The sequence below is a fragment of the Pollachius pollachius genome (assembly GCF_949987615.1).
Source record: "Pollachius pollachius genome assembly, chromosome: 17".
NCBI lineage: Eukaryota > Metazoa > Chordata > Actinopteri > Gadiformes > Gadidae > Pollachius > Pollachius pollachius.
The window spans coordinates 11,910,196-11,922,938 of NC_136950.1; the positions used below are offsets into that span (position 1 = coordinate 11,910,196).

The 12,743-nt window shown below is 47.0% G+C and overlaps 1 protein-coding gene across 1 annotated transcript; it reads right to left on the minus strand.

Moving 5' to 3' along the window:
• Positions 1 to 8,496: 8,496 nt before the first annotated feature.
• Positions 8,497 to 12,387, minus strand: bambia (BMP and activin membrane-bound inhibitor homolog a). The gene is made up of 3 exons (XM_079754526.1): positions 11,888 to 12,387; positions 10,369 to 10,653; positions 8,497 to 9,692 (listed from the first exon to the last, which is right to left on the minus strand). The coding sequence occupies exons 1-3, from the start codon at positions 11,961 to 11,963 to the stop codon at positions 9,268 to 9,270; spliced, it is 786 nt and encodes a 261-aa protein (XP_079610652.1). The 5' UTR covers positions 11,964 to 12,387; the 3' UTR covers positions 8,497 to 9,267.
• Positions 12,388 to 12,743: the final 356 nt, after the last annotated feature.

Genomic DNA, 12,743 nt, shown 5'->3' on the forward strand with positions numbered 1-12,743 from the left:
CGGATCAATAGTCAACCCCAGGTTATTTGGGTTTTGACAAGTTTTTTTCTATTTAACGACGTGTGTGTGAAAAACTCACATGATGCTCTGTTAATCCTTTGAGGGGAAAACCATAAACTACCATGGGTGTGGACGCCTCAGTGCGATGGTATCGCTGTGGATCCATGATCCACCCCAAACTGACCAATGTTGATCCATGCCATGCCTTGCCGGGCCGAGCCATGGCGAGCCAGCGTGGACCGGGCTGTGGCCCTCCTGTCAGGGCCTAAATGGAACAGGAGGTAAGCCAGCGCTTCCTGTCAGGCTCCAGGGCTCTCAGGTTCCACCTCTGGTCTGAATTATGTCTGTCTGACCCAGAGGCTGCCACACTAACCCTCACTCTATACCCCGCACCGCCCCCCATCTCTCTAACTCGACCACTCCCCCTCTCAATCTCTATATCTGCCCTCTCTTTCCGGGCGGTGGACGGCAGTGGTCTGCCCAGTGTTGAGGAGACAGGCTTAATGCTACCTCTCACGGCTAATGCGCCACAGATGAGGGGAGGGCGGCACCACCGAAACCACACACAAAAACACACACATGCACAAACACACACATGCCTACACATAACCTTGCACAGAGACACCCACACACACACACACACACACACACACACACACCCATTAACAGACACACACACACACACACACACACACACACACACAAACATGCTCAGCCAGACACATAATACCTAGAAGGTGTTAGCCATTGATGAGTAGAAGAAAGAAGGGAGTAGGAAAAGAGAAGTGATAAGTGGAGAGGTTAGGAAACGAGGAGAAGTGGAAGGCTGGAGTGGGGTTGTGACGGTGGAGTGGGTATAGAAACAGGGTTAGGGTTAGGGGACACAGCAGAAACAATTGATTTCCTCTACATCCCACAGAGGATATCAAATACAAAGGAGGGAATTGTGACAAATATCATGGAAATGAAAAGCAGAGAGAGAAAGAACGAAAGAGAGGGAATTGCGGTTAATGTGTAGGAGAGGTTAGTGCTGTCGCTCAACCTCCAACACGGAAAAAGAAAAAAGTCAAATGAAAAGCAGAGCTACTCAAAAGTAAATACAAATTAATATTTTTCTGCTTTCTCAGTGGTGGAATTTTCTAAAAGCGTGACCATGGGAACACAACGTTTTCCAGTTGGATTCACGGAGTCGCCGGCTCAACCAACTCGGCCTATTAAAGTGACATTCAAACGAAGGGAGAGAGAGAGAGAGAGAGAGAATGAAAGAGAAGTAGAGGGAGAGAGAGAGCGAGAGAGAGAGAGAGAGAGAGAAGGAGAAAGAGAGAGAGAGACAGAGAGACAGAGACCGAGACAGAGAGAGAAAGACAGAGAGAGAGAGAGACAGAGACCAAGACAGAGAGAGAGAGAGAGAGAGAGAGAGAGAGAGAGAGAGAGAGAGAGAGAGAGAGAGAGCAAAAGTGGAGTGTGGGGGGGGGGTCTAGGCTGTGGAGATGAAGTGATAGCGGTGGAAGGCGCATGGCTCATCCTCTTCAGCTAAAAAGAGAAAAAGCGCCCGAGACGTGGTTTCAATGTTCTTTTGTGCCGTAAAACTCTTTGAATGTTGGGTTAAAAAGGGCTAATGCGGAGCCCGAGGGCAGGGCGAGGGGGGCCCTGAAAGATATTATCTTCAGTATGGTCGGGTTTTTTTTTCTGCATGCACGGGGTATGCTTTAACAACAATGGCTCTTCAGAGAGGGCCCCGTAAACATGCGCCTAGGACCTTGACCCTGGCAGTAAACAGTTTTCCCCTCCCCGATGATGAATAGCAGAGCATGGCGAGGGAGAGGGAGGAGAATTTCCCCAGACACACACACACACACACACACACACACACACACACACACACACACACACTCTATCTCTATCTCTCTTTTTATCTCAGACCACTACCCTTCCTCTCATGGCCATTAGTTGTACTTTCTATCGCCCCTCTCTCTTGATATAGCTTTCTTTATCAGTTTCTCAGTTGTTACGTCGTCCCTTCTCTTTGCCCCCCCCCCCCCCCTAACCCTGTATGGGGGAGGGGGGGATAACTTCAGATCGCTTTATTCCCTGCCCTGTGCTACATCTACACAGACACACTGATACAAATGCATGGGCCCATATGTGCACGCAAGCACGTAAACAAACACACTGCACATCGGAAGCTCCTCGTTCTGAAGCACAGCAGCCAGAGCGAAGTCTCAAGGAGGTTGTAAAATAAGATGAAGGTGCCTTTAATGACAGACAAAGTGCCATCAAAAGTTCCCCGCTGCAAGCCAAACGTTCCCTATGTTCACCTTCCAACCCGCCACCACAGCAGCATAGCGGAGGATCAAAACACTGAAGAGTGTGTGCATGTGTGTATTTAGCCACTGGCTCTAAGGTGCTTTAGTATGCTTGTTACCAAAGCTCTGCCCAAGCTCTCGTCTACAGAGGAGAATGTGCCACCGCTTGGCTGCTTGGTTCTGGAGCTACCTTGTGTGCTATTGGTGAGGAGCCCCTATGGAACAACCACTAGCACACTCATAGATGTGAGGGGGAGATTGAGGGACAGGTGCTGGTAAGAAGCAGGCCGCCGCTACCCTCTGTGGAAGGCGCTAAACACGGCCTTCCTATTGCAGCTGCAGAGTGATAAAAAGGACAGAACAGCAGGCGCGCTTGTAGTCGACACCATGCTGCTTATCTGAGCTGTCTGGAGGATTCCTGATGGCTAACGCCATAGTGCCTTACAGAGTGACTGTGAATCAACTTTAAAGGCAACTTTGGATGAGGCTGATGCAGCTGGTTAATTGTTTTGCAAAGATGAACCAGATAGTGGGTATGCCAGTGTGTGTGTTTGTGTGTCTGTATCCCTTGTTGAAAGGATGCTGTAGAATATGTGTGTGTGTGTGTGTGTGTGTGTGTGTGTGTGTGTGTGTGTGTGTGTGTGTGTGTGTGTGTGTGTGTGTGTGTGTGTGTGCGTGTGTGCGTGTGTGCGTGTGTTTGAGAATGAGACAGGAGTTTTAGGGGATAATTAATATTGGATGGGTTCTGTCTCTTGGGTGTCACTTAACAAAGCATTGGGTGCCTAATGCTGACAACACGGGGGACAGCAAGAGGAGGGTACTAACAAACAGCAAAATGTCCCTTGTATCGTTGGTTGTCGGCCCGGACTCTGTGAAATCTTCCCCCAGAAGTAATGAAGTTTTTAGGGTTCTCTGTTCTCAAAGCAGAACTGAGAACACTTTGGCAAAAAACAATTTTGCCAAAAAGGAAAGAGGAAAAATAGTATCCACATGCACATGTATGAGTTACTTTGTGTTTTGCATATTCAACAAGCCCCCCCCCCCCCCCCCCCCCCACCACACACACACACACACATAATCCAGAATACCCAAGGAGCTGTCACACCCTGAAACAGTGAAACATGTATTACTAAAGGTCACACACCAGCATACACACAGACAGACAGCTCCTCCTCATGTCTACTTTGTGTTGTGTTGTGTTTTGATTCTATGTGCCGGAGGCAACATTTACAGACAAATATAACCCCCAACCCTAGCTACGACTCAAACGTCCTCAAGATAAACACCAACATACATTTGTTCATGTCAGACGCAAGGCTTCTGTTAGCTTCTGGGGTTTTTTCTTCACTCACAGACTGCATATTTCATCATCATGTAATGGAGAGCAGAATAAACAGAGAGTGATCACCACCGATGACAGAGAGAGAGAGAGCAAGAACGACAGAGATCCTGGAAAAGAGAATAATAGCGCGAAAAAACGTATAAGCAGATAGATAGTGCTCCACAACCTCAACTGGATGGAGCAAAACTGCAGCCAGGCTAAGGGTCTATGCCGTAGCCAAGCTCTACAGAAGCCGTCTTGAACTGGCTTCTGTAGAGCTCACCCTATTTGAATGTGTTTTTTTTTTTGTGTGTGCGTCCATCGGTTGGGACAGGACCCCACACTTTGCTCCTAAACATGTGAATGTGTCTAATCCTCCGGCTGGTTTCAGGTTCGTACCACTGTTGTTCTGAAGCCAACACCTCACTCCCACCAGACCGAACTCCTCCCCCCCCCCCCCACCTCCAGGAGTTCTGGCTTAAAATCTCTCCAAATGAAAAGCTAAATAAAATACTTTGCTGAAGTGTAAATCACAACCATGAGAGTGAAATAAAATTGATTAAATACTTTTAGGAATTTTCGTCTTGTCATAAATCTCAAAATTCAGGAATCCTGGGGATGTTTAGTGAGTTCTTGGTTTTATGCTTTTAACTGTTTGCGTGCCATTCCGGACATACATTACAAGGCAACATTTTATTCTGTTGTCAAACTGGAATTTGGTCTGACTGCACACGTACTCAAAAGGTTTCTGTTTTTCCACAATGCTACATTACAGCTAAAAAGAATGACAATTTAAAATACAGGAACACAACTTTGTGAATTCAGCCCCAGTGAGTTATATCAGTCGACTTCCTATGACCGGTGGTAGTTGTAGACGCTGGTGGTACTGGTTTCAGGATGGCTTAGATAGGGGACAATGTCAGGGAGACATGGGCTTCTCCCCTTACAGTTCCCTTAATCCCTGCCAGGCTACACACCTACAATGAATGGACAGTAAGGCCCAGCGAGCTCACACAGGGAGTCTCTGTATACTGCGCCCGTTTAAAGGTGTGCCGTGTGTTGGTGGTGGTGGTAGACAGGTTGGCTGGCCGCCAGGCCGGGCCATCGGAGTACTGCTCCTGCAGAATGAATCCAGTGACCTTTAGGGATTTCACCCCCCTTCTCGGTGTTAGATTCGTACTTCCTGTAAGCGTTTGATGCTCTCAAAACCTCAGTTGTGGATGTGCGCAGCTGAGGTCGACTAGTGGGAAAACTGTCTGGGAATTCTTGTCTGGGGAAATGGGGAGACTGATCTTCAGCTTAATTTTGTATATATTACAAATGTATAATATTTATTTATTTCTTATGAAGTATCATACATCTCCTGTAGATCCGTGTGTGGTTTCTCTTGACAATTTCAAACATCATGTGCACACACATGCACATCTGATGAGGTTGCACCGGGTTATGCTCTGTCTGTCTTCGGGGGGCCATTAATCTCCAGCTGACAGAGAGAGGAGCCAGCAGCAGTGAGCGCTCTCCTCAACCACACTCCATAAAGATGACGCGTCACCACTTCATACCCGTCAGCGCGGCCCGGCCAAGCCAGGACTAGCTCATCCCTCTGGGAACCAGCATGTCCGTGAGTTTGTTTGTGTGGGGGTTTGTTTGATTGTAAAATGATCGTCACTAGGTGAGCTCTATTTTCGAACAGTAGGTACTAAATTCAGTCACTGTGACGTTCCTCTGAATGTTACTCATGTGACTCCTCCTTACCATCTATCTACCCCTATCTGATACAAAGCTAAAGAGAATCATGCATATCTATGTTAAACAACGTGTATTGCACTCCACATGGCACTGTAATGATGTTGAATCTGAGGATGCAGAGTAACTTCTCATCTCTCTGCTTTTCCCCACATTGACCCTGGCTGTTTGCAGTTGCACTGGCTGAAGTCCACTTCAGGGCCCTCTCTTTTTAAAGCATAACAAAACCTCTTGCCATTTGCAGACAGTGACGTTTAGTTAGAAGAGGCTTTGGTCCATCCTGTAAACTTTCCCAACGTTATTATTATCCTTTTGGGGAGAGATTTGTATCTCAATGTTAACAACATCACGGAAACATTTAGATTTGGAGGGGTGGGGGTGGGGGGGTGGGTGCACTACATGGGGACAAGGACTGATGCATGTTTGTGTCCTCGAGAAGGAGATGAACTGGCTAAATATTTAGACCACGTCTTAATCCTGAGGATGTCGGCCACCAAAGGGAACAAGCCTTAGGAACGTGTAGATTAATCTCTGAGAACATCTTTTAAGTTGCCTTTTTTTCTCTCTCTCCCCTTTTCTTCCTTTTATCGCCCGAGTTGTGTTTGTTTTGCGGCCTTCTTCTATTTGTTTGCAGCCGAAGAAATGATAAACAATCTGGTAAGTACTGTTGATATTAGAATACTTACGTCTTGACGTCTGGACGCCTTGGCAGAACAGGACACAACTTTTACTATATACATACAGTACATTAATGTTGGATCCAGGACAACATATGAATCCACGCTTGCCCTAATGCATCTCTACAGGAATATCAGATGCAAGTATTTATCCTACGCTGATTACAAGCAGGCGCGACACAAAACACAAAAGGGTGCACACAATATACACGAGATGTCGGAACCATGTTGACTTTGTCCACTTCTTCCAGAGGGGTAGCGGACTCTGCACAAGTGTAAGTCCTGCAGGGGAGACGAGGGATAAATAGAGAGCCCCGCCAGTGGGGCACCCATGGCTGAACATAGGCGTTTACAGGTCTTGAGTGTTTACACTCCATATATCGTTATCGCACGGCAAAGCCAGCGGTTTATTGCTGCCAAGGGATGTGTGTGTGTGTGTGTGTGTGTGTGTGTCTGTGTGTGTGTCTCTGTCTGTGTGTGTGTGTGTGTGTGTGTGTAGGTGTGTGTAGGTGTATTGCGTGTCTGTGTTGTGTGCCTGTGTGTCTGTGTGTGTGTGTATATGTGAAGGGCAGGTGTGGCTAGGTAGAACCTATTGGACTTTAACTGACCTCTTGTAAACCCTGATGATGTGACGCGGGGAACATGGTATAGAAAGTCGGGACAGGCGGCTGGCTGGAAGTCGAAGGGATAATAAGGAATAAAACATCTCTGTGGGCAAATTACGCAGGGCAGTCGGACGTCCCTGGGTGACAAATTAAACTGGGTTTCTTTTGAAGGAGCCCAGGCGGCCACCTCATTAAATTTGCATGTGAATGTGAACAGCTTGACCACCTAGTGCCGAATGAAATGCCTGCTCCCAGCAGCACACATGCCCAGGGGTGAGCGGGAGGGCAGCCAACACACGCCGGAGAGATTCTCAGAGATATTCCTTTGTGTAACCTCCTAGGCCTGAATGGTCCTGTGTGTGCAAACTCACACTCGAACTAATAGAGTTAGATTGGTAGGAGTGTGGCCCAGCCATGAGCACTTATGGGCAGTGTGAGGTCGAAACAATGCATGTATGCTTCGGTGTACCCGAAAGGGTGTAGTCATCATATATGTGAACACACGCACACACAGCCATCTTGGATCTGGTTTCAGCAGGTGAGTTGGCCAGTGGCGTTATGGGCTTGAGAAAACAGGAGGGAACATTAGGGCCGCAGTGGCAGAAAAAGGACACTGTTATTATAATGGTGGGTAATAGTCCGGGGGCAGTGTGGGGGGGGTTATGCAAGCGGCTGTTAAGTGCTTGGCTGCTAATAGTGTTTTCCTGTGTCGGCTGATGGAAAAGAATGGAAGTGACTGGCAAGAGTGACACGCCGCCGCGACCCCTGTCCAGCGCGACCCCTGCTCACAGGAAGTGCAACGTGACATGAACGCAAGGACAGGGAAACAGCCAGGGGGGGGGGGGGGGGGGGGGGGGGGGGGGAAGTGGAGCTTTGTTCACGCTGTGTCGATTGGGAGGTGATTTTTAATCATTTCACTTTACAGACTTATGCTAACAGAAAATTGACCAAAGTGAACGGAATTAAATGTGAACTCTTAAACTATCCAGACCAGCTACTTATATCCGCTGTGTCTCTGAGGATGGGTCGATCGCATACTCTGGGTGAACTTACTCACCCAGAGTATGTTGAATCCATTATAATGTTGCATGTTTTTAAATGACCCGTTTCATCTTGCATGAAGCAATGCTTGGAGCTTGAATGCTTGAGAGATTCAACAATTTTTCGGGGGGGTGGGGGGGGAACATTTACAGTGTTTGGATTAGCCAAAGCATGTAATATGCCTTGGCTTTATTTTCAGTGCAGTAGAAAGAACACAGTGGAATTACGGCTCGCCTGGAGCCCGTCTTTGACACCCATGGGCGAGTGGGCAGCTCAGAGAGAATGTTTTGGGGTAGGCTTACTGGCATAGCAGAGGCCATTAATTTTTTTATTTTTATTTTTTTTTTTATAAATGGTGCCACTTCTTCCCAGCAAATCTGACATTAAAAGAAATACAGGAAAAATAAGAGTGGGAGCGGTTTGGAACTGAAAAAGTCACCTCCGAAGTGGGTTCAAGTATGACTAAGTAGGCTATCCAGCATGACAGAAAAGCAAGGCCTTTGTGTGCATGTGACCCTTACTGGGTCACACAAAAATAAATGCTTGAGCGTGCACACAGACCCATACACACACACACACACACGCACACATTCATACTCCTTAAGAAGTGATCGTGGAAGCTTCTGAAGCCAGGCCGTAAATGCCCAAAAGCCTGTGAAAGCATGGATTCAGATATTTATAGCTCCAAGATTCGATGCAGCGAGCGAGGTACGGAGCATTCATTAGACTCAACCATTTTAAATAACACCAAGATACCACAGGATTCACAAGAGGGCAGCAAAAAGAAGAGTGAATCGTCATATAAATAAAAAGTCACTTTTAATGGTTGTTTTTCGCTCTCATTCACACTCACAGTCAAGCTTATAGTCTGACGACAGAGATGTTGGACATTCACCCAAAACGAGCCACACAGCATATATATATTTAAAATCTTTACAACAGGCTTGAATCGTTATATGTGCACGTAGGAGTGTGCACAACTGGTCAAACACTGAATTCTGAACTTGTTTAGTTTTAATTCAATCCTCAAACAAGTCATATATTTGTACCCTGGTGTCAGTGTAAAAATTCTTCGTTTAGGCAAAGACCACTTTACAGTTTGTTTGATTTTATTCAAAAATGTGCAAAATAAGACAGATTTGGAATCCTTCAGCGTTCAGTGTAAAAAAGTCCAGGATCCTCAGGGGCGAATGACAAAGCTCTGTCTTCATCTCAGTCCCGCCCTCTCAAGTTCAAATACAGCTCCCTATTGGTTTTCGCCTTTCATCTTCAAGTAAAGTGCTCCTTTAGCAAAACAAACTTTTAAAAAAACAGCATGAGATCACTCTTTCTATTTTTGTTATAACAGATGAAACAGAAACGTGGGCAGGTCTTTGAAAATTCTGTTTTGTTTTGTTTGGGGTATGGGGTCGGGGAATGAAAAAGAACCAAACGGGCGAGGGAGGTGCCATCTTGGCGCCACGTTTACACCTGCGGCACAGTCAGTCCGTCTGTGTCCACCCTCCAGCCAGCCAGCCAGCCAAACGCGCGGCTGAATAATCCCTCCTCCGGCAGGAAGAACCACACCCAAGTCATACAAACTCCAGCTTCCCGTGCCCGCTGTACATCCCCCAGTGCACCAGCGACAGGATCTTGTCGTTGCCCGCCCCGTGGTCCGCCTGGCGCATCTTGTCGCAGGTGAGGCAGCAGTTCTCGTGGCCCGTGACGGGCACCATGCACTCCAGGTCCAGCTTGGCCACGTGGCCCTTCTTGGTGTGGTGGCCGTGGAAGCTGTAGTGGAGCCGCGACAGCATCTGCTGCCGCTGGTCGCGGAGCCGCTTGTTCTCGCTGCGCAGCATCCGCAGGGCCAGCATGATGAGCAGCACCAGAATGAGGCCGCCGGCGATGGGCACGGCGATCACCGCCGCGCGGAACCACACCTCCTTGGCCGAGGCCAGCTCCTGCACCCGCGTCACCAGGTTCCGGTTGCCGCTCTCCGGAGGGTAGCGTCCATGGTCTACGAAAAACACACACACAAGGGCAAGCATTAAAAAAAATGAGTCACTTTATCCATACTGGGCGCCAGACCGTAATTTGGGGGGGGTAATAAAAAATAAGAACAGTGGGCGCGCTCTGGACAGGGGGGGGACCCCCTCCCTGCATCCCTCCACTGGACACTTCCCCCTCCACTATGCCCTTTTCTCATTTCACTAAAAACTGGGGATTTACAGTATGCCTTTTCATGCAGTTAAAGCATATTCACTCCACAAGGCACATTCCAGCTCAGCGTGAAAATTACATGGTGCACATGTAATAAAAAAAAACTAAACAAAAAACAAGCCCTGAAAAACATCTGATCTGGTTCCAACAGGATAAGGTAAAATGGCTGCTCTCTCCTTCCCCAAATTTTTGGGGCCTATTAAAACTGAAAATAACATGCATAGCAAAATGTCTATGTACAAGCTTTAAACATAATAAAATGCAAAGTAGTGTCTTCTGAGGTACCCTACTTATCCACTGTACTGCACTCTGAATATGATAACATTTCGTGTTTTTTTATAAAGAGCCCTATATTTATCTTAAAATAAAAACATCAACCCCTAGAGTCACGTTGCTAACCATTAGCGGACCTGCCAGCGACATGTCCGTATTGAGTAGGAGGTGGGGTGCAGCCGAGGTGCGAGGGATCCTACCTGGTGACTCTCTGGTATGTGCCACATCGTGCAGGCCTCGGTAGTTGCACATGTCATCGTGGCAGCACTCCAGTGTGGCCGAGAGGGGAGCAAAAATGTCTGAGCTCTTGGAGGGACCGCTGCACACGTCGGCCGCGTTAGCGTCCGGGTCCAGACAGCCGTGCGTGAGCGGCGAGTTGGTGTTGAGCGGGTCCAGCACCTTGGTGAAACAGGCGTTGAGCTCCGACTTGCACATGTAGCCGGTGGCTACGCAGTGCGGCGCATCACAGTAACACCTTATTTCCCCTGAAATGGAAGAACGGGAAAGACACTGGATTAGCTTTGGTTTATGTTAAGAGTTAGTCCATGTAGGACAAGAGGCCATTGTTTTAGGCTGTCAATACAGAGTTTTGAAAATGCAGTTCTACCTGACTTGCAGCTTCATTGCACCAGGCATCATATATGCATCTAAAAAAAATTAATGTACCATTGGCTATGTAAATAATACATGACCAGATGAACTCGCTGAGACCCAACATGAACGCACAATGATTCCTCCATAGCTCTAAATAATCACTGTTGGTCCGCATTGCAGAATGGCAACAGCGTAACTTATAATTTGTTGCTTGTCAGCCAACATCAATTTCTTTCAAAGCAAATGGAAACTCGTAAAAGGGGAGTGAGCGCCGCTCTGGATGCAAGGTGGGTCGACGAGGGAGTTACACTCGGAGCTCTTCAGAGAAAACTTCCAGCAAGCGTATAATTAGGCATGTTTTGTATGTGTTCAAAACAAAACAGAGATGGACGTGGTAAGCCACTAGCAGATGAAGTGCGCTTCGTAGCTCCATGTGATCAGATTGAATGGTTGTTCAGGGATTTTCAAGACTTTAACACGAAAATGCACACGAGATCCCCCCTTTAACGCGCAAGAAGTGTGCCATACAGTGCGTGTGTGTAGGTGCTATGTGTACCCTATGGACTGAGTTGGAGTAACATTGTGGGTCCTTTTCGAGGCTGTGTGTGCCGATGTGTTTTTTGCGAGCACGTTAATCAGATCAGTGTTTTCCCTGTGAATGATTAGAGCAGGAGAGACCGGCCAGGTCATTTGGAGAATATTTCATTAGAAATTATAGGCCCTTCGTGGGCTGGGAGGGGGGCTCCTGAGCCATGCGTTACGGTTCCTTTTGGGTTTTGGAAGCAGGCCGGGGACTTACTAATTATTGTTATTACATGCTGGTGCACGAACAATAATTATGCTACTGATGGCTTCGATGGAAAAACACAAAAACCACAGAAGACCTAACTTTATAGGCTCATAGCCTATAGCAATTCGTTGTGTAGACATGCTGGATAATTATTTTATGTATTATTGCTGGTGATAAGGAAATACAGTTCTGAAATACTAGGCTACACTGATTGTGTAAAGGACCAGTTTACGGTCTGACAAGTAAGAGACATGTCATAGCCTTCGGCTTTTTGCATGCATTTTTAAATAAGTTTTAAAACAATGTAAGGGCAGTAGGGAGTCCATATAGCTTACCTTTAGTGAGAAGAACCGCCATGGCACATAGTTCCAATTGTAGCCAAATAGAAATGAAACTGGAATGGCGATCCATTTACAACGAATTACTCTCGCCTCCTCGTAGGCTATCCAGTAGCTGGTTGGCTCGAAAACTAAGTTACATGGAGCTACAACACGAACGGACGCATTCCGGACCCAATGTGTCAATCCTCCGCTGGACCGAATCAAACCCGAATAATCATTCCACAGTAAGCTCTTTGGGGCGAAATGTAGTCAAAAGTCCGGCATTATTGGAAAGGCAGAGCAAAGCAGGATGCCTGTTCACGCAAAAAGGACAAATGTACTCCCGACGAAGGGCAAAAAGAAAAAGTATAAAATATGTCAGCTTTTCTGTGTCCGTAAGTGATTCTCTCAGTCTGCTTGCGCTAATGTCCAGTCACGGAGTCACTATTGCACCCACAGAACAGATATCTAGTGGAAAATTGGGAAATCTCGGAACAGACTTGAGTCAGACATCTGATAGAGGTTCTTTAGTTGAAGAAATAGCCTCCTCTCCCTTGGACTACGTCGTGGAGCTCCTCCCCCTCGTTCCTGATTGGTCAGGACAGCCCTGATTCATTGTCCTTATTTCCATAATGCCATATACCATTTCTGTTCTATTCATTCCCATTGGTTTAGACAGCATTCACTCGGCCAGGTTTACCAAATTGTGCCACAAGACCTACCACACTTTATGATTTACATGGGCAATGAAAACAGGTCTTGATTCTCTTCTTTATTCTGGAGATGTGGGTATTAACACCGTTAACATGTTGAACACAGAGTATGAACAAAACACAACTAAAGTAAGACCTTTAATTCCGTTTGTAATTTC